The sequence below is a fragment of the Onychostoma macrolepis genome, chromosome 01 (assembly GCF_012432095.1).
Source record: "Onychostoma macrolepis isolate SWU-2019 chromosome 01, ASM1243209v1, whole genome shotgun sequence".
Lineage (NCBI taxonomy): Eukaryota > Metazoa > Chordata > Actinopteri > Cypriniformes > Cyprinidae > Onychostoma > Onychostoma macrolepis.
The window spans coordinates 29994211-30021299 of NC_081155.1; the positions used below are offsets into that span (position 1 = coordinate 29994211).

Sequence of the window (27089 nt, forward strand, 5' to 3'; positions counted from 1 at the left end):
GATATATAATGCTTAGTTTCATGATCAAAGTACTGCAGTCTTCAGGGATGCAAACTCAGCATGAGTGGAAAAGGTGACAAAGATGCAAAGCCTTTATTATTTTTTTTTTAAAACTCAGTTGTGCAGTAAAATTCATTCGTGAAGATGACAAAAAAAAATGTGCCAAAAAAAGTGTCTCCTGGTGGAAAATTAAAATTTTTAAGATGAAAAAGACATGAAATCACCATTATAACAAGTAGATGGGAACAGAGGATCAATCATTAGCTCTGTTGCCATTTCCGCTCCCTAGTGCATTGGTCTCAAACTCAATTCCTGGAGAACCACAGCTCTGCACAGTTTAGCTCCAACCCTAATCAAACACACCTGATCCAGCTAATCAAGGTCTTCAGGATCACTAGAAACTTCCAAGCAGGTGTGATTTGGAGCTGGTTGGAGCTAAACTCTGCAGAGCTGTGGTCCTCCAGGAATTGAGTTTGAGACCACTGCCCTAGTGCTTTTGGATTTACTATAAAATAACTAAAATTACATTTGAGTTATTTTACTGTACTGAAGTATGAAGTATAGCAAGTGCAGGAAGTCACAAAGTATAATGTCATTTAAACTACAAATTCAGTTAATTATTAATGGTATAATAATTAAATAATGCATTAAATATTTTGAAATATTTTTAGATTTAATTTAAATTAATTACTTTAAAACATTGTCTTAAAAAGGACATATCAAAAAGAGTGATTTAAGTTTTATCTTTAACTGTAGAAGCTGCTAAATATATTCAGCCAACACAGACTTGTTGCTACACTTTTGTTACTTGGAATTTATTCTGCATCACTTAATGCACAACTATTTTTACATCAGCTTGTCTGCATGAACATACACACACGGTCCTCTGAACACAGTAACATCATACTGTTCCTTATTTTTCCTGCAACTCTTCATCAAGTTCCTGTAACATATATAATTTATATATAATTCCTTTAGCAAATTATGCATGAAAATGTATAAGCTACTCAAAATGATTGCATACATTTCTCTACTGAGCTAAATCAGGGGTGGCGAACTCCGGTCCTGGAGAGCCGCAGCCCTGCAGAGTTCAGCTCCAGCCCTAATTAATACTCACCTGCTTGTAGCTTTCTAGTAACCCTTCAGACCTTGATTAGCTTGATCAGGTGTGTTTGATTAGGGTTGAAGCAAAACTCTGCAGGGCTGCGGCTCTCCAGGACCGACTTTCGCCACCCCTGAGCTAAATCTTTCAAATTTAAAGGGTCATGAAACATTTTTGGCAGCTCCCTTGATGTACTGACAGACTATTTAGCCAATGTAAATGTAGCAATGCAAATAATCCGCTTTTAACATACAAACAAGGATGTTTTCTGTAATGTTAACTGACAGATTTCTTTAGCCACAGCACACATTTTCAACTAATCCAGTTGTTCCCAATCATGTTTCTGGAGCCTCAGGTTGGCAGCCATATGTAGCCACCCAAGAAACAATACAGCATATATACACAATACTGTGGATAATCGTTTTTGAATGAACAAAACCTGTATGCGTATATTTTTTTACACAGTTCATTCTTGAACTAATCGGACTATATATTTAAAATAAACTTACACTTTGGTGAATGAGGGCTGTAGAGGATCTGTTGTAAACCTTTTTTTTTTTTTTTTGTCTTGCACTCCCTGTTCTTAAATGTATGATTTTCATGAAATGATGATGACTAGTCAAATATGATGAAAACGTCTCCGGTTACTGTCGTAACCTCGGTTCCCTGAGAGCGAGAACGAGACATCACGGAGAATTTCTCCGTTATGGGAACTCCTTCCCTTCAACCTTTCCTGAAGTCCTATTGGCTCACGCCAGTCAAATGACTGGCCAATTGTCGCGAAGCATGCAACCGTATGCAAATACTGACGAGCTCGAGAGGCAGTATAAAATGCGGTGCCCGCGACAATTACGTCAGAATCGGATACTGAACGCCGCTTAGCTGGTCGAGCAGCGAGCACGGCGAACACCGTGATGTCTCGATCTCGCTCTCAGGGAACCGAGGTTACGACAGTAACCGGAGACGTTCCCTCTCGAGCTTTCACGAGACATCACGGAGAATTTCTCCGTTATGGGAACGATATTCAATCCCGCCGTGAGAGAGGCTACGAGCAGCCTGTACAAGCTACACACCCAGCGAAGAGAGAATACACACACACACAATTCCCACCAATAGCGACGCTTGTTAGGCGAGCTCGCAGCTGATAGGTGGAGGTAAGCCAATGAGCGTCTACACCCCAGGTATACGAAATTTGCATATCTGGTCGATAATATTGCAGGCTGCGCTGCGAACAGGGCAGAACAGACGCAACAATAGCATTGTAAGGGGCTGCACAGAGATAGCTGTGTTAAGCAGCAGAAGCATAACATGATCATGGTAGCACTAGTGAATAGACACGAATAACTGGAACTGCACTGAGTACAGGGCAGACAACAACAACGATAGCAAGAAGGCTGCGCAGAGTAATTACTGTGCGAGGCAGCAACACACATGTCCCACAATAGCGGTAGCAAACATAAATCAGTCACTCACCGACAACACTTGGGAGGCTAAGGACTGAACGTCCAGCTTGTAAAACCTGGCAAAGGTATTTTGAGAAGACCAGCCGGCAGCAAAGCATATATCCTGAATAGACATACCTCTCGACCATGCCCAGGAGGAGGCGATAGCCCTTGTTGAGTGGGCCCTAATGTGCAGAGGGCATTCCAAACCTCGGCTCGTATAAGCAGCCGTGATAGCGTCCACAATCCAGTGGGAAAGCCTCTGTTTTGAAACGGCCCGGCCCTTCGCGCAACCACCGTAGCACACGAAAAGCTGGTCAGATTGCCGAAAGCTGGCCGAACGGTCGATGTAAATCCTCAAAGCCCTGACGGGGCACACCGAAGTCTGAGCGTCCGCATCACACGAGGTCGACGACTCAGAAGACAGGGCAGACAACGAAACAGTCTGCGCTCTGAAGGGGGTAGATAACGATTTAGGCACGTAGCCCGGTCTCGGCCGGAGAGTGACGCTGCAGTCACCGGGTCCGAAGCGAATACAGTCGCTGCTCACAGAAAACGCGTAAATCCCTATGCGCTTAGCGGGCGAGGGCAAGAAGAAGTGCAGTTTTGAGAGATAGCTCCTTCAAATCAACGGATGCCAAAGGTTCGAATGGTGGCTGTGAAAGAGCTCTTAACACCACCTCTAAGTCCCAAGACGGGACTGAAGGCGGACGCGGAGGATGCAATCTCCTCGCTCCCTTAAGAAAACTCACCACCAGCGCGTGCCTCCCGATCGATTGCCCGCCCAGCGAAGGCGAAGCGAGGCAATCGCTGCCACATAGACCTTCAGTGTTGATGGTAGAGATCCACTATCCAGTCTGTACTGTAGAAACCTCAGAACATCCGACACAGAGCAAGTAGCCGGGTCGATATGAGCATGACTGCACCATTTCACAAACACTCCCCATTTCAGAGCATACAAACGCCTCGTAGAGGGTGCCCGCGCCTCCGTGAGCGTGTCGAGCACACGAGAATGCAGGGCGCTCAGCTCCTCTGATATCCCGAAGCAGCCACACATGAAGGCTCCACAACTCCGGGTTCGGGCCGCTCACCTGAGATAGCAGGTCCTTCCTGATGGGGATCGGCCAGGGCGGCGCCACCAGCAGCTCTGTCAGGTCCGGGAACCAAGGCTGGTTCGGCCAGTTTGGGCGGCAGTATCATCGAAGCCCCTCCTCCCTGATCTTGCATAGCACCAGTGGCAATATCTTGATCGGAGGAAATGCATACAGCCTGGCTGCTGGCCAGTGCGATGTCAGAGCGTCCCCCTTCAGCGGAGAGTGAGACAGGGAGAAGAACAGCGGGCAGTGCGCATTCTCGCTCGTGGCGAACAGATCCACCTCCGCTCTCCCGTAGCGAGTCCAAATCATCCGAACCGACTCGGGGTGCAACCTCCACTCTCCTTGGGGAATCCCCTTCCTCGAAAGCATGTCCGCCCCGCGGTTTAGGAGACCGGGGATGTGCGCTGCTCTGATGGATAGAAAGTGTTGGTCCGCCCATAGCAGGAGACTCGCTGCCTGCTTGTACAAAGCCCTGGAGCGAACGCCTCCTTGGTGATTTATGTACGAGACCACGGACATGTTGTCGGTGCGAATCAGTACATGCCGCTGTTCCAGCTGCGGTCGAAAATCCTTTAGCGCTAAGAACACAGCTTCCAGCTCCAAGCGGTTTATGTGCCACCGGCTCAGAGGTTCTGACCACAGCCCCGAAGCCGGCATACCCTCGCACACTGCTCCCCAGCCGCGAGTCGATCGTCCGTCGTGACCACAACGCGGCGTCACCAATCCCAGGGGAACCCCGGCTGAAGAGATCTGGGTTGCGCCACTGCCTCAGAGCTCGATGCAGCCGCTGGAGACCGCGATGCTCAGACGGCCGAAGTCCACGCCGTCCAAGGGACTCGAGATTTCAGCCATAACTGCAGCGGGCGCATGTAGTAAGCCCAGATGACATACCGCTGAAGCGGATGCCATGAGTCCCAGCAGCCTCTGAAAATCTTTCAAGAGAACAGAGCTGCCTAGTCTGAAATGGCGCAGGTAAGACAAAATGGCCGCGAGCACTCCTGAGAGGCGGGCTCGCATCTCCACCGAGTCAAGCACACTCCCAGATATGTTATAGACTGGCTCGGGCGAAAGCTCTTCTGCATGTTGACACACAGCCCTAGGGACTCCAAGTGACGGCAGCACCTCTATATGGCTGGTTAGCGTGTCCCGGGACTGAGCTAGAATCAGCCAATCGTCCAGATAGTTGAGAACGCGCATCCCGCTGGCTCTGAGGGGGGAAAGTGCTGCATCCATGCACTTCGAAAAAGTGCGTGGGGCCAAAGCCAGCCCAAACGGGAGAACAGCGTATTGGTACGCTGTGCCCTCGAAAGCAAACCTCAGAAAACGTCTGTGATGCGGTGCTATCTGAATGTGAAAGTACGCGTCCTTTAAATCCACGGACGCAAACCAGTCCCCGGGGCGAATTTGCGCCAGGATCTGTTTCAGCGTTATCATCCTGAACGGACGCTTGCAAAGCTCCCTGTTGATGGGTCTGAGATCTAGAATCGGGCGGAGCCCCCCGTCTCTTTTGGGTACCACGAAATAGCGGCTGTAAAACCCGCACTCCAGCTCGCTCGGAGGGACTTTCTCTATCGCTCCTTTTTCGAGCAGATTGCATACCTCTTGTCTCAGAACCAGGGCGTTTCGAGGCAATGTTAGAGACCGCACCACGCCGTTGAAACGGGGTGGTCTGCGTCTGAATTGAAGGGTATACCCACGCTTTATCACACCGAGTAGCCAGCGCGAGAGGGAGTCACAGGAGCGTTCAGCAGCACCTTACGATCAGCATCCTTAAGATCAGCCAGGGTTAGCCATAGGTGCCTCTGAAGGACGACCATAAAACCCATGGCCTTACCCACGGCCTGGGCCGCTCGCTTCGTCGCCATCAGTGCGAAGTCCGTCGCCGCACGCAGATCCTTCACAGCCTCCGCAGTGAGAACTCCGCCCTCCGCCGCCTGCAGGAGCTTTGCCTGAAAAACCTGCAGCACCGCCATGGCATGCAGCGCGGAAGCTGCCTCGCCATCAGAGGCATACGCTTTATTAGCGAGGTGGGCGGTGGTCCTGCATGGCTTCGAGGGAAGGCTTATGTCGGAGCCTAGGGTCTTGGCTGCTGCAGGGCAAAGGTGCGCAGCGACAGTCTCTTCGACAGGGGGAGAGCGCACGTACCCGTGGGCCTCCGCCCCATCCACGTGGGAAAAGATGGCCTGAGTGGCAGAGTGGACGCGCACCGATTGGGGCGCAGACCACGTTTTCACCAGCTGCTCGTGCACGTCTGGAAAGAAGGGGACCGACGCCCTCGAGTCAGCTTTCCGTGTGGACCTGAAATACCAGGAGTCGAGCTTACTCCTGGCAGGCTCCAGGTAAGCTCCAACTCCTGGACAGCCCGTGACAGAACCCTCATGAGCTCCTCTTGGAGGTCTGGGATCCCGAGCTGTCTGTCTGATCGGGCTCCGATCCCGCCCAATCCTCCCTCTCCGAGGCCGAAATGGACATAGTGTCATCCCCCTCCTCCTGGCCAAAGGACACAAACTCCCCAATGTTGGAAGGAGGGCGGAAGCAGTCCTCGGGGAAGGATACTGGGGAATGGGGCGACCGTTGGGTTTGGCGGAGCGGCAAGACGACGCTCCTGTCACCAGGAGAGGGGGGGCCCACCAGCGGCACGCTGGCGGCAGTGGGCCTCACCCCGAATAGGCCGCGAATCATATCGCAGCAGGTCCGGAGCACGCGGGCCGGCAGGTCCGCGCAATGCCCGCAGTCGGACTCGACCAGCGCTGCCTCGGCGTGGGCCAGGCCCAGGCAGGCGACGCGGTGATCGTGTTGATCCGGCGGTTCAATTGGTCCCGCGCAGATCTTGCAAACTGTAGCCATAATGAATTCAACAGGTGAAGTAGAAGATTCTGACGTAATTGTCGTGGGCACCGCATTTTATACTGCCTCTCGAGCTCGTCAGTATTTGCATACAGTTGCATGCTTCGCGACAATTGGCCAGTCATTTGACTGGCGTGAGCCAATAGGACTTCAGGAAAGGTTGAAGGGAAGGAGTTCCCATAACGGAGAAATTCTCCGTGATGTCTCGTGAAAGCTCGAGAGGGAACCAAGTTTCCATTACTTTACAAATTATGTCAGTAAACATAATACAATTTTCAAGACAAAAATCTGTGGTAGACAGTTTTTTTTATTAATTCATAGGGATTTGGTGTAAATTGTCAAAAAATGTCAAGTTATGAATGTGTCAACTGCTCAGTTCATTTAAACTTGGCAAACCATAAACAGCTATCATTTGCAAATATTTACAAAGTTGTTTTGTTTGCGTCTCTGATAGAGCAGCAATAGTGATCAGATGTGAAAAAGAACATTTGACATTGCAATTAGAGCGTAGTATTTCTTGCCTTTCAGAATGAATAATTGGCAGGCCTGGTGACACAGACCTGCTTATGCCGTTTAGAGTAGACAGGGAAGAAACAGTGTATACAAGAAATGTATACAACAGCAATGTTTTTTTTTGTTTTTTTTTGTTTTTAAATAGGTAGAACAAAGCCAAATGTCTCATCTGATATCAAGTCTCCTGACTTCACTTAAACTGTGAATGTACGGTTTACGTTTATGTCTTAAGCAGAAACTGTTAGAAATCAGCTTACTAAAATGTAACAAAATGAAAGGCTTCAAATACAGAAAAAATACAGCAAAAATTAAAATCTTTTTCTCTTCAGAATCTCAGGTTTCCAATTAACCGGGTGGGATTCTTCAGTCTAAAAGAGAGAGAAAAAAAAAAGTCAATTAAATATTTGAAAATCTTTCAGAAAAAAAAATAATTTTAGAGTTTACAGCAGAACATCTTTTCCATAAACTTTTCCCATTATGAATATTTCAGTCAATAAATTGATTTTATTATTATTATTATCAGTAATAAATTTGAGTAGAGTAAGAATTAATAATAAACCAAGCACTTACAGCCGTGTCATCCTCTTTGTAAACCTTAATGGTTTTGTCAGCCTCTGCTGTTATGAGCCGACTCTCAGACTGATCGAACACACACGCAAAGATCCCAGACTCGCTGTCCAGAGAACCGGGCTGCACTGCTGCATGAATCCTCTGGAAGTTGTAGCCAGTCCTCCAGTCCCACATGTGAATAGTGCCGTTATCAGCTGATGTGAAAAAGGATAACCAAGGACAGATGCAACAATGGTATGTAAGAGAAGGTATCAAGAAAAAAATGGGAACAAATGTAGAAGACAAAATTCAAAAGTGTTTATATACACAACAGATTTTTAGCAGGATTGGCTTTGAAACATAAAAAGAGTGAAGGAGTATTTCACCTCCTGACACCAGAACTCCATCTGAATTGACAGCCAGTGTGTTGATAATAGCATTGTGTCCTGAAAGATTCTGGATGAAGTTCCCATCAGGACATTTCCACTGCTTAATGTTGTCTGGAGAACCAGAGGCAAAGGTGTACCTATTAAAGAGAGGGTTACGTAAGGAAAGTATTACTTGAATCAGATTTATGGAGCTGGAATTTAGTTTGCGAGACAAGCAACAATCTGTAACATTGTTTTATTTTATTTGAGACCTATGATTTTTGTGATATGGGAAACAAACTAAATTACTCATTAAATTAATTAAATTATGGCTAAAAATGAAAATGTATATCCGTTACCCTGCCAACTAACTGAAATAAGTTTAATTTGCTTTACTGTAATTATTAATACTGAAGCAATGTATATAAAAAAGACAACAAAACCACATCAAATGACTAAACACTAAAAAATAAAATTGAAACTAAAATATAAAAAAGCACATTCAAAATATGAATAAATACTAAAATAGTATATAAATACTGAAATAATGCTGATTTATACTTAGGGCTGCAACAACTAATCAATAAAATGTATTGTAACATTTGTGGAAAAAATGCAATGTAATGCAGTAGATTATTTGTTAGTTTAATGAAAACATTTGACAAATTTTAACAAAATAGGATAATAAAATTAAAAAAATAATAATAATAATAATAGAAGAGTCACGTGACGTGCTCATGAACCTAGTCGCACTGGAGTAGAGCTCCATACGTTTGGCCCCTATTTACTGATTTTTTAATTTAATTTTAAGTTTTGTTCATTAATAATACTTTCCCTGATGACATACAATCGGAAACAGCAGGAGTTGTCTCCGTTGGCTTCTCCAATTAAGAAAAAATCCAAGCTACAGATCGCGAGTGATATGATGGACAAGATGGTGAACACTGTTACACACTTTGAGGACATTCTAAGACCCGAGTTGACGGCGATGCGGAATGAGTTCGCTTCTCACATGCCAGTTGTTCAGTCGCTATGCTCTAAATTGGATCTTCTTACAGGGGAGATGAGAGAACAAAAAGTTGTCACAGATCACGATAGGCATGTAGCCGCGCTCGAGCAACAGGTCATGGACTTACAGGATTGCAATAGGCGCAGCAATCTGCATCTGGTTGGATTGCCTGAAGGTTCCGAAAAGGACGACTCTATGGGCTTTTTGAAAAGATCGCTACAGAAGTGGATCCCGTCTCTGGCGGGCAAAGAGATTGAAGTGGAGCGAGCACTTCACGTGTACACAAGGCTCTCCTCAGATCGCGCTAAACCACTGATTTTCATCTTTAAACTGTTACGGTACACAGACAGGGAGCTCATTTTGCGGGCCACCAGACTTCATGCCCCGGTGAAAACATCCGACGGCGCAACGCTGTCTTTCTTTCCAGATTTTTCTCCGATCACCGCAAAAGAAGAAGTGCATTTGCGCCAATCAGGAAGGAAATGAGAGAAGCTGGCATCCAGAATTTTCTTCTTTATCCTGCAACACTGAAGGTCATTCTCAATCAAGGTGAACCTAAAATGCTATACTCCCCCCGAAGAAGCAATGGTTTTTCTCAAATACCATTTATCCACCAACTCTCAGTGAGCTTCAGCTGGACAATTTGCTGTCTAATTGGAGAAGAGATGCTCTAATGGTTGGGTGACTGTTTCTTTCACTGTTCACTTCTTAATTCAATTACTAGAAGCTTTCATTGTGCATACAGTACCGCTTACTGAATATAATGTTTTTGATGACGCCACGGATCATATTAAGGTGTGCTGGCAGATCAAGGTTTGTTCTTGGTTTGATCTGCCATAGTTCATGGGAATGTGTTTATGTTTTTTTGAATAGTGATGGGAAGGGTGGGGGTAGGGAGTGGTTTAATGGTAGACTCAACTGGTTTCCCACATTCTTCAGAATATCTTCCTTTGTGTTCAGCAGAACAAAGACATTCATACAGGTTTGGAAGTACTTGAGGGTGAGTAAATGATGACAGAATTTTCATTTTTGGGTGAACTATCCCTTTAATATCGCCTTCCACTCTTTTTACTCTAACCTCTAAATCCCCAGGCATAGATGGTATTCCAATTGAATTGTATACTACTGTTTGGTCAGATTTATGACCCCTCATGTTAGATATGATAAGTTTACTCTAGGCTCATTTCACCCATTTCTCTCGTTAAAAAAAGATAAAGATCCGACTTCCTGTTCTAATTACTGGCCACTTTCTTTGATAGGGACTGATGTTAAATTATATGCTAAAGTACTATCTCGTCGTCTAGAGAAATTTATGAACAGGCTAGTTTATTATGACCAAACAGGATTTATTAAATCTTGCTCAGCTTCAGATAACTTGCGCAGGTTATATCATATTATTAATTCAACAAATATTTCGTCCTCCGCTTGCGCAGTATTATCTCTAGATGCGACGAAAGCTTTCAACCAGCTAGAATGGAACTATTTATGGGTGGTTCTACAGCATCTGGGTCTAGGATCAAGTTTCATAAATATGATAAAAGTTCTGTACTCCGATCCAGCAGCCACTGTTCTCACAGGTGCTGTTCGCTCTAACCCATTCTTTATACATCGAGGTACTCGTCAGGGTTGCCCGCTTTCTCCTCCGAACCCTTAGCTCAAAGGAGTAAGTCATGTCTATTTCCCCTCAATTCTAAAACTGATTCCATGTCTCTTTCTATATCTATTCCATTGGTTCAAAACTTTAAGTACTTGGGAATAGATGTTTTTCCTTCCCTGCAGGAAATCGTCTCAAAAAACTATAATAGTATTCTAGCCAAAGTATCCTTAGATTTGGAAAATTGGTCTCGTCTTCTTACTTCTTTTCAGGCTCGTATATTGGTGATTAAGATGAATGTCCTCCCATGTATTCATTTATTTTCTTCCATGATTCCTCTCGCTCCACCGGTTGGCTACTCGAACAAACTTGATGCATGCGTTTCACGGTATATATGGGATGGGAAACGTCCTCGTATTAAACTGTCTACCTTACAATGATGTAGATTACATGGAGGTCTTTCTTTCCCCAATTTTAGACTATGTTCAAGCCTTTTCCCTCCACCCTTTATCAGTTTGGTTTGATCCTGACACTGCTGTGTCTTGGAGAGCAATTGAGGAATCTATTGATTATCCGTATAAATTGAAGCATCTTGTTTTTTACACTGCATATACACTGCTTAGGGAATTGGGAAATGGATTTCATAGGGCTGTAATTTACAACTTAAATGACTTTATACTGTTTACAACTATATTTATATTAGTTTATCATGTTTCTTACAGAATTACTTTTTGTTTGCTTAAAATCGTGTTACACATAAGCAACCTACTGTCTGGGATGGAGCACCAATGCTCTGACAGACTTCTTGTGGTTTGTCAGCGTGGCTCTTGTTTTGCCAGCAACCAGATCCCAGAGTCTTATGGTGGTGTCATGACTTCCTAAAGAAGAAATATAAAGCACACTAAACATGAACATAACAGATAAAAACAAGGTATTTCCTTAAGAAATGTAACAGCAGCAGCATCTGTTTAGAAGGCAGAAGCCAAAAAAATAAAAATTAATAAAAGATGGATGCATACCTGTAACAACCTGTGGCTCGGCACTTTGACATTTGACTGTAGCCACTGTGTTGGTGTGTCCAGAAAGGGTGTGGACATTTGCCTTGGTCCTGATGTCCCAAACCTACCACACACTACCACATTAGTACTTTTGTACAGTAGGTTCATGCTCAATCAGCTGGAAAAAAAAAGTGTGAGGACTGCTATCTTACTCTCGCTGTGGCATCTCGACTACAGGTCACCAGTACATCAATGGTAGGATGGAGGTCAAGGTCATACACCGCACTCAGATGACCGTGATAGTGCCTAATAACCTGCGGAAGACAACACAGAAATCTGAAAAATGCATCCATGCCTGTATCCTGCAAGTAAAGTTTAGACTGAATGCACGTTGTTTTTGTTTGTACAGTTTATACCTTGTTATACTCTAGATCCCAGCATTTAACCTGCTTGTCCTCCCCGCAGGAGAAGAGGTAAGGGCTGCGTGTGCTGACAGCCACCCCTCTCACCGTGCTGATGTGACCCGTCAGAGACAACTTCAGCTTACCGCTGGCAAGATCCCAGATCTAGCGTTACAGAACAAAAGCTTAACACTATTCATGATCCATAACATTCTATACAAGTTAATAATTATCTTAACTAGGGCTCCATGTTGTGGGGGAAAAAATTTTATTGTGATTTTTCTAATAATAAAAACTAAAAAAAACCTCTAGGTTTGCTGTACTTGTTTGTAGGGCTGAACAATTCGGCACTTCATATACAGTATACACATAAAAATAAATAAATAGATCTGTAGATAATATGCAAACAGACAGACAGATAGACAATAAACGGATGGACGAATGGATTTATATTACTACAGAATTTATGATATGTCTTAGTGTGAACTATATATATTAAACAACAGTCTTTGCAATATGATAATCACACTAAGCTATTTTGTCATGTCGCTTCTTTCGATTAATTTCAATCAGTTCAGTTCGATTAAAATCAGATAGATCACCTTTATAGTTCTGTCTGCCGATCCAGTCACAAACCACTGGTTTCCAGGCTCCACTGCTATAGATCTGACCCAGCCTAGATGGCCACTGATCACCTGAGAGACAGAACCAAAGAACATCATCATACCCAATGAAACTCCATCATTGTAAAATGCCCTTTTTTTGTCTGTATCATAATGGCCTTTAAAATGAAACCATTACACATGCTTTCCAAACATAAAACAAATGAAAAACAATGACAGTTTCTATTCACAAGTACTCAGGAATAAAATAAACATGCTAAATAACTCCTGGAGGAAGACAGAGCACTCACTCTGTACAGTTTCCATGGTGGATGCCACTGAGGTTTAGGCATGGTAGGAGCTTTTCTTGGCACCAGTGCAGAAGTCTTTGTTCCTCCTTCCATAAGAGACTACAAGGCAAAAAACATAAATTTATGATATGAACTTCATCTTTGAAAAAAATGTGCAACCATCTACACACAGATGTACAAAATCATTTAAGGTAGCCTACTAAAATACACATGGGTTAGGAGCAGTCATCTCTCATTCATGAATTGACATTACATTCTAAGAAAAAGTAACTAAATCTAAAACAATTCATTTTAATCATTGATATAAAAATAAAAGCTGATGCTCACCAGCATGTGTTGTGGGGGTTGAGATCTCTCTGCACCTCCTGCATGTCTGTGGATATCTGCCACACTGGCTGCAGTTCGACTGGCTTCTTGCCTACACAGCAAGGAATAAAACATCTCAAAAACCTAACTTATATTTAATTTAGTATTAGAATCTAATCACAGGTGAACAACATTACATACAGGAGTAGAACATGGTCCAAAATGTTTGCAGTTCAAAGACTAAAGCACCCGTGAAGAAATTTCCATGTTGATTCAATAAGATATGTGCATCTTGAATTATCCACATATGACAAGTTCAGTTTAAGGCTGTAGACAGGAACTGAAACATCTTGTTTACATTTGTATATTGAAAACAAATCAAGATATGGCTTAGTGTGATTTTCAAATTGCAAACACTGTGATCTGCGATACCCACTGGGTGTTTTAGGGTGAAGAGCTGTTCTTTATATGACAGCAGCTCATGAGATTGCATTTTCAATGTCTCAAAGTAACTTGGTTCACAGTAAATGCAAACAAGCTCATCTTTGCATTTGAGTCGCTTATAACATATATTTGGGTCAATTTGTGCAGCCATAAAAACAAGCACTGCAAACCTGAAGCTAGAGTTTGGCCCCAAATTGGGCAGCACTAAATCAGATCTGAAGTATTAGTGTTTAGTTTATCACCTTGCTTGAGAGGGAGGAAGGGCCAGAGCCATTGAGTGAACACCTGCTTCACTGGGCATCTTCTGCATCTGTGTATCTGCAGTGAGGGCCACTCCTGAAAACATTAAAAAATAAATAATTAGGCCTCTTTGGAAAATACAGTTCTGTGCAATCAATTTAAATGTTCAGCATCTCGGTTTCCAGTCTTACCTGGAGCCGATGGATACGGATGAGTTCCTGTCACTAAGTAATCTGGACCAGCATCTGCATAAAATAAGTCCAACAATTACAGCAAAATGAAAAGTCAAAGTCAATGTTGCTAATTACACTGATAACGTTTTTGAGATGTTTAGTCCTTCAAAACATTAATATAATAAAACACAAAGGACCATGAGTTCAGTTTGTGTAAATCAATTCCAAAATGAAATGGGACACATTATACCAGGCAGTGGGTATCCCGGCTGGCCATATGGGTCAGAGTCATGGAGTGGCCCTCTGTCTCTGCCCTCTTTCAACACAGGCATGTGTAACACAGGTTTGTATTCTGCTCTCATCTTCACAGTCATCTTCATCTTGTAGCTAAAGATAAAGTAGTAAGATATAAGTAGTATTAACGAGCCATTTAGCTTGATATACAGACTCACAAACAATAATTACAGGTTCTTCATAAAGAACAGACTTGTAAAATGTTTAAATGTAAAATTTCAGTCTTTCAGCTATTCTCCTGTTGAGTTACACTACCTGCACAAAACCAATAATGTTTGTTAGCTACATCGTATCACCAACATGCCAGATTCTCGGTATTATAAGACGGAGCAAAAGGGTTGAGTGTTTACCTCTGTTCGTCCAGCGATACTGGTTTAGCATGATCTGATACAAACATATCATGTGTCCTTTTCAAAGAACGAAACACAAGCGTGTGGACAGAGTGCTTCTGCACTTCCTGTAGGAATAAAAACACCGAAATTCAATATGAGACGACTGGATCAGTCAGGCAAAAATAACAACTTATAAGCTATTAGAAGCTGGATATACACATATCCAGATGATCACACGTGAAATAATACAGCACGCCGCTTTCATGCACAAACACGGAACTATGCGGCTAGACTATCAATCTGAAACATTCGCAAATGAAACAAAAACCCCAGTTTACCTCAGTCATGTTTGCTGTTTTCTTAAAAAAACGGCTCGGCGGTCAAACTAAAAAAAAAACTTAAAGCTTCACCACACACCAAACAATCACAATCTGAACCGGACGTGAAAAACACAAGACTTCCTGGCGCGACAAAGCGTCTTCCGGTAGAGCGTTACGTCAGAAAGACGCAAGAAGTCCGTTTACTCCAGTGTAGCCAAGTCTTGTTGCCGAGGGTTGTTTTTCATGTCCGTATATACAGTGTTTAGCTTTGATCGTCCTTGATTATACTAATTTAATTTCGGACAAATTTTTATCTTTGTATTTTTTAAATTTATTTATTTATTTTTACAAAGCAATTGATATTTGAGATTTAAATTGAATCTGAACATATTTTAGCATAATTCATAATTCACTGTTTGAAAATTAAAATTTCAAACAAGTAGCCTAGTCTACACTGCAAGGAATTTCAAATTTCTCTATCTATCTATCTATCTATCTATCTATCTATCTATCTATCTATCTATCTATCTATCTATCTATCTATCTATCTATCTATCTATCTATCTATCTATCTATCTATAGCTATTACCAAAGGGGTAATAGACCTGTTTTAAAAAACCCTGGTCTGCTTATATATCTTCCATATATACTTTCACAGTTAATGAATAAAAACTTATTTTTAATATTTTTTAAAGCTGCAGCCAGTAACCTTTGGCGCTCTGGCGGTAATAAACAGAACTGCGTGCGTGCTGCGGAAGAACATTGTAGCCGGAACTACTTCTCTCTGTCTATGTATATGACGAATCACACAGGTACCGGGCTACTCCGCAGCGAAACCTACCCGAACCAGTCTAAAATAGTCCGAATATAAACACTTATTATAAGTGTACCGTAGTGATTCAGGACAAGCCAAAAACTCGTTTTGGAAAATGGATTCATGGTGTACTTGCTTATTACATAAATTTTGTAAGTTGTGAACACAAAAAAGTTACGGACTGCAGCTTTAAATTTTTTATATTTAAATTTAAATATTAAGTAGTTAGTATGTTTTGATCATTTTAATCCAGTTATTGGGGAAAAAACAGTGGCTTCATAGAGATATTTGCTTAAAATGCATAGTAAACTACAATAAAAAGCAAATAAGAATCCAGGTGGAGGTGGAGTGATGAAGAAATCATCACAGAGAGCGAGGTGAGGTCAGCATCTGTTTACATTCCCTTAAAGACAGGATTTGATTAGTCAGAACAGAGCTCAATTTTATATAGGAGCTCAAATTTATACATGCCAGATGAATGCCAACAATATTATCTAAACCAGAGGGCCAGGAAGCACTAGGGGTCCCAGCACAACTCCCAGGTCACACAATATTTTGAAATGGTTTACAAAAACAAGCAAAACAAAACAAGCCAAAACGTAAGTGAAACCAGCTAAAAGTCAATATAAGCTGACACCATATTTCTTAAATTCTTATTTTAACTCATTAGATGAGGTCATTTAAAAAGTGTGATTTGTAAACCTGAAAAAGTCCTGGAAAATAATAAACTTAAATATAGGCTACTACATTTTAAGTCTCTAACATATGTTTTAAAAACTCTGTATTCACAAACAGCTAAAGTCTTGTAAATGCATTGGTAATAAAAAGTGTAAACCCTGAAGAACACTCAGTAGCCTACCTGAAAATAAATTGTGTAATTTTGGAATTTAATTATTTTTGATCTGAAAATGAGCAGCATTATCATTACAACAGAAGTAGCAGAAATATGGTGCCTTCAAATATTGTCTTTCACTTGTTCTTTGGAGTCAAAAAAGTTGAGAAACATAAACATTGAAGACTGTTAGGCTTATTAAATAAGCCATTTGTCACGATTATGAAATGTTGCTATAGACTATGGAGGAATTGCTGTTCCTCCCTAAAATAACTTACCGCTTTATATAGGAAATAATTCTGTTCATTTTTGGATTATCTTCATTTCCTTATTTGTCTTTGATTATTGCTGGCTTCTGATACCGCAACTTGTGATTCATCCAAGTCATTCCTACAATACAACTGTGAAAATTCTACAAAGTTTCTATGTGTCATCATAATATCCCTATAGGTATGCATCAACATTTTTCAGATGTCATACTCAAGCTCAAAGACACAAATTAATGTAATACTAATGTTATCCACTAAGAGGAGCCACAGGATGAGAATTGCTTTTCTCATAGGTCTCATAGTTTTTCTAGTTCTCGTAGTTTAGTTTCAGTATGGTTCAATGGGTTCACATAAACAAGATGTAAAGTAATTAATTTCTACCACCATGGCACACATATGTCTCCTAAGTTTAATATAATTCGTTTGCAAATAAAACTGAGGTGTCCAAAAAACCTGTATATCAAAGTGTCATAGAACCTTACTTTTAATGATAGTAAATAGGCTACATAAGCCTATTTGTTGGTTGCCAGACATGAAATTGCTGTCATATTTATAAGTTTATTTGCCTAATGTATTGCATGACGCAACAAGACATAATAAAGCCTAATATAATATAATATAGTAATTAAGCAATTGGCAGAAGGTCTTTTTCACCTTCTTCAAGATACTTCGCATCACGTGACTCATTAGGCGTTCGTGCTTCACTACGTAACACAGCTCATACTGACTTTTTTCTCGTTCGCCGCATTCACCTCTGATTCAGTAGGCGATGCTGTATTCAACCTACACACACACACACACACACACACACACACACACACAGCGGAGGGGCGATGGCTGTAAAGCTGTTAAGACAAGGAGCAACATTCGCCCCTAAAGAAACGCGCTTTGGACAGTGAACTTCATCCAGAAGCGATAGTGCGAAGATTTGTTTCCTCTTTACAATGAATGCAACAAACTTATACTAATGTTTTCAAATGAAAAATGGAGTTTTACGTACAGACTTTACTTCAATTTCTCTTATTTACATTATTTTGTGAGGACGGTTGCGCACAGGTGTTCAATCTCAGTCTGTCCATAGAGGAAGGTTTACCTGCAAAAACTATTGTCGGGGACATAAGAGCTGGACTGCCGGCGAAAACCCAAAGTTCTGGATTCTTTATATCTGAGAGCAGAGACTCAGATGTGTTCAGAGACTTTGAGATCGATGGAGACACCGGGATCATCTCCACCGCCGTGGTGTTGGATCGAGAGCGCACGAAGAAGTACGAGTTCGCGGCCGCCACTTTAACAGGAGAGGTTATTAAAGTAATCATCGAGGTGAAGGACGTGAATGATCATTCCCCTGTATTCCCTGTAAAAACAATCCAGTTGAATGTGTCTGAATCGAGCCCTCCAGGAACCTGCTTTGAGTTGGAAGGAGCTCGGGACCAGGATGAGGGTGATTATGGCATCCAGGGCTACAGAATTACAGACGGAGATATGAGGAAACTCTTTAAAGTCGAGATCCGCAATAGTGGAGGTGGTATGTTCAGTTTTGACCTTATTCTGCAAGCGAGATTAGACAGAGAAATTACAAGCTTCTACAGTTTCACAATTGAGTCATTCGATGGTGGTTTGCCACCCAAAACAGGCCAGTTGCAAGTGCATATTACTGTACTTGATGAAAATGACAACCAGCCTGTGTTCAATCAGACAGAGTACCATGCTGTTGTATGGGAAAACACCCCATTAATGACACCTGTCTGCCAGGTATTTGCGACAGACCCAGATCTTGGCAGCAATGGCTGGGTCACCTATAAGATCAACCGCCGTCAAAGTGACCCAAATGAGTTTTTCGTTATTGATAGTTCATCAGGTATTATTAGTGTCAATAAATTTTTGGACTATGAAAACCAGTCATTTTTTGAGCTTGTTGTGACAGCATGGGACTCTGGGATTCAGCCTGAATCCTCCAGCACATTCGTAAGTATTAAAGTCCTGGATGTCAATGACAACCACCCAAATATTAGCATCCTTTTTCTTAATGAGGCCGGAGCACCTGAAGTATCTGAGGGGGCGAGACCTGGAGACTATGTTGCAAGGATTGCAGTCTCAGATCCAGATTTAGGAGATGTCAAGAAGATTGATGTGCACCTCCAAGGTGGGGATGGGACGTTCTCCCTCAGATCCACTGATGATTTTCTTTATGTTCTCTGTGTGGATGGTCCACTGGACCGAGAGGTAAAGGACTTGTATGAACTCACTGTGACAGCCAGAGATTTCGGTTCTCCTCCTCTAAGCAGTGAAACAACATTTCAGGTTCAGGTCACAGATGTGAATGACAATCCACCTGTTTTTGACCAAAACATCTATGAGGAGAGCGTTCCTGAGGATGTGCGTGAGGGAACAGCTCTCTTCCAAGTCAAGGCCACAGACAGAGATCTAGGAGGAGATTCTGGAATCATCTACTCTATTATGCAGCCAGAGCAGGAGCAGTTGTTGAATATAGATGCAACATCAGGTCTCATTACCACTGCTGCAGGCCTAGACCATGAGAGAGAGACAGAGCTGAGGTTCTTGGTGGTGGCTACCGATGGTGGTTCCTCCCCTCTGTCCTCTACAGCCACTGTGACCATCCATGTGGTAGATGTCAATGACAATAAACCTATTTTCAAACAAAAATTCTATAACGTTACCGTCAAAGAGCACACAGCTGTTGGGACATGCATCTTACAGGTAAAAATTATTATTACACTCCTTTTCATGAATTTGTACCTCAACCAGTTTAAAAATAATATGCCACTATTACTCTTGTCAAATTCATTCATGTTTTTTGTCTTGTAAGAAAAAACAATGTCTTAGTCAAAGTTCAAACCTAAAGTCAGCATTAAAGTTCACCCAAAAATGAAAATCCTGTCATAATTTACAAATCCTCATGTTGTTCCAAACCTGCATGATTTTCTTTCTTCTGCAAACACAAAAGAAGATATTTTGAACAATGTTGGTAACCAAAAAGTTTTGGTAAGCATTGACTTGTATTGTAAACTTAAAATGTTAGAAATTGCTAGTAAATTTCACAATTAATTACAAAGAAATTGCAAGTAACACATTGAATTAAACATTACATTTTAAAGTAGAAAGACTGAAATAGTATTGTTTTGTAAAATCTGCTACAATAAACTTTGAATAATTTTTGACAACTTTGAAAAATCTTTTTTTTTTTTTTTTTTTACATTCTATGGACAAAAAAAGACCATTCTCAAAAAAATTCTTAATATGTTTCAAAGAAGATAGAAAGTCATACAGGTTTGGAAAGACATGAAAGTGTGCAAATGATGACAGAATTTTCATTTTTGGGTGAACTATCCTAGTTGTAAACAAAGAAGCAAAAATAAGAAATGCAGTGCAACATGGCTAAGACAGGTGTGAGGCATGTTTTAATTTTGGTAAGCGCTTTAACTAACTAACTATACAGCTATTGTGGATGAAGCCTGTGCACAACAAATAAATCATTGTAGGGATCACAAGGTTAGAAGAAACACTCAATTACTATCACAACAACACACACACACACTCCCTCTCAAAACAGAGACAGTACTAAGACTTTTTGTTGAGACAAAGACAGCTGTGTTGCAAAATAGCCACAACACACCGCTCACTGCTTTGTCTCCTTGTGTGTGAAACGGTCGCCTGGCACAAGTGCACTCGGCGTGACAAATCAAACAGTTTCATTGGCAGTCTCAATATTTTATTGGAAACACTTTAGATTAGGGAACACTGTTCAGTATTAACTAGTTGCTTTTTAGCATGCATATTAATAGCATATTGGCTGTTTAGTACGTATAAAGTACATGAAGAGTTCAGATGCAAAAGCCTCTAAGTGCCGTTTGAAATTTTCTTATAAATTAAGCATTTTTCTCAGGCGCCTATGTGAAGGTTCAGTCATTTCGCTTTAATGGAAATGAATAGGTTCTTTTCCATTAAAGTGAAATAACAGAATATAAACATAGGAGCCTGAGAAAAATGCTAATTTTAGAAGAAAATTTCAGATGGCACTTAGAGGCTTTAGCATTTGAACTCTTCACATATTAATTATTATGACCATATTTTAAAACCCTTTTTCCTTATCCCTAACATTCATTAAATTGATCCAAAGTGACATTAAAAGACTTACAATTTTTAACGTTTATAATAATATTAGGATATTAGATTGATTTCTAAAGAGTCATGTGTCCCTGAGAACTGAAGTAATGGCTGCTAAAAATTCACCTTTGCCATCAGGAATAAGTTACTTTTTTAAAATATATTAAGTTATTTTAAATTATAGTAATATTACTTAGGTATAAATGTATAAAACAATAATTTGGATGGTTTTTGTTATATCAATGAACTTTAGTAACTATCAAATCAAATCAATATTTGGTGTGACCACCCTTTGCTTTACAAACAGTACTAGGTACACTTGTGCGGTTTTTAAGAACGTTTTCATCTTGGAGAGGTGGCAGCAGATCTTCTGTGGATTTAGGCTTTAGTCTCAATTGTTTCTGTCTCTTCATATAATCCCAGACTGATTCTGTGATGTCGAGATCAGGGCACTGGGTGCTGTGCCATCTGTTGTAGGACTCCGTGTCCATAAAAATTTTGCCATATTTTCAAGGGATATATTTTTAGATATCTCTCTTTTTGATCATAGCCGCAATCAGCTCTGCGTGCAAAGAGTGTTTCTGGAATTCATGATCTCAGACAGTTGCTTTTAGACTTTGAACAGAGGTCTCAGTCATCCACCCACTACTGGGCTCATAAATGTTAGTATGATATCTTTTTTATGACAGAAAGGCTTTGATCATAAGGTGCTGCTAAAGATACGACAGATGATAATAAGAATCAGTACCACCGCTTAACATGTAGAACACTAAAACACATAAAATCTTACTCCAGTGACTCAGCAACAGAAAACTTGAATTAGAATAACTAAGCAACATTTTCCACTCTGTGTAATTCATCTACTTTAAAAAAGACTTGTATTTGATTTGTTATTAGTTCAATTCTGTCAATACACATTATTTGGTTCCCCAGAGAAAGGAAATGTCTGGGTTTTTTTCTTTTTTCAAATTGCAAAAACATTACTTTGTTAGATGTTTTTGATATTTATGGTATAGTAAACTTTAGTGTAAATCTTAAAGACTCCATGAAATAGCTTGACAAGCACATTTTTCATTCTTTGATGTATTTCCTAATAATACAAGAAATTCAGACACATTCCCTTTTTAACACAAAAAGGAATCTGATTAATAGAAAACATATTATTTTTTATAAAAATAAGTATGCATGAAGGTCCACATTAACCCCACACCAAAACACATCAGTTGTTTATATAAATATATGAATTAGTCAAATTAATTTAGACAAATGTTTTTGTAAAAAACAAACAAGCAACAACAACAACAAAAAACACTTCTACACAGTACTCTATATTTTCAGATAATTTTGTGTCTTCAGGGGATATTTTAGATATCTCTCTTTTTGTCTATATAGCCACAATCAGAAATCAGAAAACTCAACTGTTTAACATTTTAGCAACTTGACACCAAATTCATAGAATTTGATTAATAGTAAACTCTATAAGAAGGTATGCATGTCAGTAGGGCATACGCAGTTGATACTGTATGTACAAATGAGATTCACCAAAATGTACGATCGTTACGAATTGCCATTAGTGTTTCTCCAGTCTCTTCAATTAGTCTGAAGACCAATTCTATTCTCCGACAGATGCAGACAAACGCAGTCAACCAATTATAGCACGTCACTTCTCAGACATTCCAAGACCCGACAAATGCTGACGCAACATGTTCAATCGGCTAAGACAAGCGCTGACCAATGGCAACAGACGCCAACACACTGATCCGACAAAACCTGACGAAAAACAGGTTTGCCGTATGTCTGTTACGTCTGCATCTGTTGGTGCAGTGTGAATTGTCTTAGGGTCATGAGGAAAACAAGGTTATTGTGTTTACACAGTTGTTCATCACCTGCAAATTACTCAGAAACTACTCACGTATGTTTTCCACGCAAAAGGTTTTAGTGGTCTAAAAGAGTAAATCTGGAAACGTTAATCTGAAACACCTTTTGCTGAGCCAACACCATAACCAGTGTTAATGAGATAATGCTTGCCTGCATGGTCATTTTGGTGCTCCCCATACACAGATGATTGATTACAGGCTCCTAGTTTTGGAAGAATGGTGCCGTTCATGTATAATCTATGTTAAGGATAGTTACAGATTTTATTGGTGTTAAATTTCAAATACCTCAAAAACGTATTGGTATGACCACAACATTACATGGGATTCTGAGTAATTCTGGCACTGGAGGCCAAGGAAATTGTATCAGCTGCAGGTCTAGATAAGATTTACTTTATTTATACATTTCCATCTGGTCCAGGTCACTGCCACAGATGCTGATGATGCTGAGTTTGGATCAGTGCAATACTCCCTCTATGATGGCTTCAGCAGCAAGGATGACCACCCTTACTTTCACATCAACTCTGTTACTGGGGAAATCTGTGTGTCTCAAGATATTGATCATGAAGCTGGCCTTGTGACCTTTGACCTGTCAGTTAAAGCTGAGGATCAAGTGAGTTTTGTTAATACTGGCATTGTGGAAATTGACATTAAATGGAAAAAGAAGCTAGTAATTGTAAATTGTAATTGTAAATATGTAAATATGTTTTCTTTCTGAATAGGATGGGCTCAGTTCGCAGACATTTGTTCACATCAATGTGGAGGATGTGAATGATAATGCTCCTGTTTTTAGTCCTGAGAAATATGTCACGAGTGTGAGCATCCATGCCCAACCTGGCACTGAGCTACTCAGTATTTTTGCTTCTGACCGGGATTCTGGGAACAATGGAAAAATCACCTATGAGCTTCTGCCAGGAGATTCTGCCTCTTTATTCACTGTGGACCAGTCAACAGGTAACATGCTGGGTTGCCAAAACACAATGTTCACTTCCGAGAATCTTTTATTTACAATGAAATAACCTTAAATAGAAAGAAGGAAACTGTTGTGCTGTCACTGTTAATATCAAGCTAAAATTTAACTTTGAACAAGTCAGATGTGTGCGATACTGTAGTCCATAGGACAGCATAGATAACTGATATATTTTGTTTAGACAACATAGTGCATGCTTTTCTTGACGGTCAGACTGAGAGCCTTCTGTAACAGATACAGTAATTGCTTTTGTCACATCTCAGTAGGAGGCCTGTGGATTTACACAGCACCTTTCTAAATCCTGGTTAAACATGAGTGCAGATTGTGTGAAGTGCAGTGCTGAGTGTCTACAGAAATCTGTGATTGTGCTTTATATGATGTACTCAGTTATCTTATTATAAAATGTTGCAATTGTTGCTAAGTAAAGCACATACAGTGAAAATTTCCAGTTACTGAATCGATCCATAAAATTAAATGTTGCCAAAATGTTTCCTTTTTAATCTGGAACCAATATAGTACCAATATGCCATGCTATTTTGAGCAATTCTATAATTTATATTCCATAAAATCTATAATTATAGTACATTGAAAATGACATAGATATATAAACATTTACTTTTCCTTAACTTATTTCAAGTAACGGTCTATAATACAATATATATATATATATATATATGTCGAATATCAAAATCGCATTAGTAGTTTGGGAAATACAGATAACTGTTATTATTAAAATTAATTGTATGGTACATGTTACTGTCAGTGTCCTTTACTGTTCGCACACATAGAGCTCCTGCTGAGCTGTGTTGTTTGGTGTGACGCATTACAGTAATCAGATTACTCTGTAATGAAGTTGGAGGGCTGTGATTTATTTTTCCATAATCCCATTACAATCACTGTTCTGCCGTTAATTGTTACATATATGTCTCTCTCTCTCATTAATGCAGCAGTGGCAAAGATGAACAAGCATGCTTTACTGTTTGCCCTGTAGTGTGTTTACTCTTAAGTAGTGCTCAGAAACCTGAGTAAATATTCCTCCTTTTACATTAAAACATGAATGTGTAAAACATGATATAAAACTAATTCACTGCAATTAATCAAATTTCCCAGTGCTACCTGTGAGAGAGGAAATTGTAGGAAAGAGAACTTAGGGTGTCTGCATGCTCTCACTTCGCCAGTATCCCTGCTTAGCATCATTGGTTTAGATTTTTGATGTGACGTTTTCTCAGAAGCTACTACCTTTTTGACATAATGTGCCTTCAGATGTTGCTATATATATTGCACTGAAAAAATTAAGAGACTTTGCTTTACTATTTATAGGTGTGTGTGTGTGTGTTTGAGTAAAATTAACATTTGACCATTTATTTGCAGAATATGACAGCTGGTCAAAATAACAAAAAAAAGATGCAGTGTTTTCAGACCTCAAATAATGCAAAGAAAACAAAACAATTTCATATTCATTTTTAAACAACACAATACTAATGTTTTAACTTTGGAAGAGTTCAGAAATCAATATTTGGTGGAATAACGGCTTTCTTGTGTTTTGGCATGCTCTCCTCCAATCTTTCACATTGCTGTTGGGTGACTTTATGTCAGTCCTGGTGCAAAAATTCAAGCAGCTCGGCCTTATTGCTATTTTAAAGCCTTTTTTTTATCATGTAGAATTATTTATGATGATCCAATCAAGATTTTTAGACATTTATTCAGAGCCTGAATTTCATTTTTGAAAATGAATTCCCCTCTTATGTAACTCTTGTGAGAGGGGATTTTTTAATTTGAGGGGGGGAAGGGGCATTTTTTAGACATTTTTCAAAAATATATATTTATCTCACCTAAATGTTTGATTATGCACTGCATTTTTGTTTTGACAACCGTGCACAATAGCTTACACACAGCACAAGCCTGATTTCATGAGGTGTATGTGAGGTGGCCTTTTACACCAGGTGCACACATACTCCGTTTGCAGTGTGTATGCAGTCCATGTGTGGTACTCAAGCGGTGCAGAAGCAGCACTGACTGTGCTTTCACACAGGAGTCTGTTCCTGATCCATGGCTGTTTACCACAAACACAACTTTTATCTATTATTTTGATTTCAAATCCAAACATTGTTATTGAAAATGCTTTTTCAGCATTGTGATTCTTTTTTTTTACACAGTACAGTAATATAATCTTTCATAGACGTGTTTAAACACAATAAATAAGAAACACATTATTCGGTGCTTTTTACTTTTTTACATTTAGGCTACTTCTAGATTTATATAAGTTGTTCAAGCAAGTGGCAAAACATTTAAACTACTTTTCTTACATTATCACAAACATTCTAAATTCAAACTTACCATTGACAGAAACAGTCAGCTCTACTGCCTTTCTTTTGCATTTAATTCTTTATTACAAGCAATCCTGCAGTTCATAAACAACTTTTTTCTGTTTTCCTACCGCCACGAGTGCCATCTATTATTGACTTGTTTATCTAAAAGTGCTCTTTTACTTTAAACCTAGCCAAAAACCCATAGTCTATGTGTTTAATTACTATGAGACTTTAATTATATGCATTTATGGTGTAATTACTACATTTTCGTGTCAATCCATGTTCATATTTACCGCAAACAATGCTCAGTTACTTTAATTCAGCGCTTGCAGCGCAGCAAAAATATACAGGTGCATCACAATAAATTAGAATGTCGTGGAAAAGTTTATTTATTTTTAATTATTATTATCATTTATTTCATTAATTCAACTCAAATTGTGAAACTCGTGTATTAAATAAATTCAGTGCACACAGACTGAAGTAGTTTAAGTCTTTGGTTCTTTTAATTGTGATGATTTTGGCTCACATTTAACAAAAACCCACCAATTCACATCTCAACAATTTGCAATACTTCATAAGACCAATGAAAATAGATTCTCTATGGGGTTCAGGTCTAGTGAGTTTGCTGGCCAGTCAAGCACACCAACACCATGGTCATTTATCCAACTTTTGGTGCTTTTGGCAGTGTGGGCAGGTGCCAAATCCTGCTGGATAATGAAATCAGCATCTTTAAAAAGCTGGTCAGCAGAAGGAAGCATGAAGTGCTCCAAAATTTCTTGGTAAACGGGTGCGGTGACTTCACATCCTGATAGCAATCATTAAGTTAAGTGGTCTAAATGTATCTATCTGTATTTATATATTCTGTGGAAGGTGTAGGACCAAGAAATGTTCGTCCAATCAAAATACTCGGTCCGAGCGTTTTAATTGGCTTTCCTACCTGCCTGTCAACGTATG

General features: G+C 40.3%; 2 protein-coding genes across 2 annotated transcripts in view; one reads left to right on the forward strand and one right to left on the reverse strand.

The window, feature by feature from the left end:
- Nucleotides 1-6777: 6777 nt before the first annotated feature.
- On the reverse strand, nt 6778-15160 carry plrg1 (pleiotropic regulator 1). Its single transcript, XM_058791965.1, has 15 exons — nt 14961-15160; nt 14641-14747; nt 14247-14383; nt 14015-14068; nt 13826-13919; nt 13161-13251; nt 12834-12932; nt 12523-12615; nt 11936-12085; nt 11732-11833; nt 11541-11643; nt 11291-11399; nt 7937-8076; nt 7572-7765; nt 6778-7369 (listed from the first exon to the last, which is right to left on the reverse strand). Exons 1-15 carry the CDS (start codon nt 14967-14969, stop codon nt 7310-7312), a joined length of 1542 nt encoding a protein of 513 aa, XP_058647948.1. The 5' UTR covers nt 14970-15160; the 3' UTR covers nt 6778-7309.
- Nucleotides 15161-17769: 2609 nt separating this feature from the next.
- The window catches only part of dchs2 (dachsous cadherin-related 2), a 35402-nt gene continuing 26082 nt past the window's right edge, over nt 17770-27089 (forward strand). Inside the window, exons 1-3 of the mRNA XM_058778750.1 lie at nt 17770-19575; nt 23278-23469; nt 23579-23810. Of these exons, the coding sequence (XP_058634733.1) occupies nt 17842-19575; nt 23278-23469; nt 23579-23810 (2158 nt within the window). The 5' untranslated portion in view covers nt 17770-17841. The remainder of the gene's footprint in view (nt 19576-23277; nt 23470-23578; nt 23811-27089) is intronic.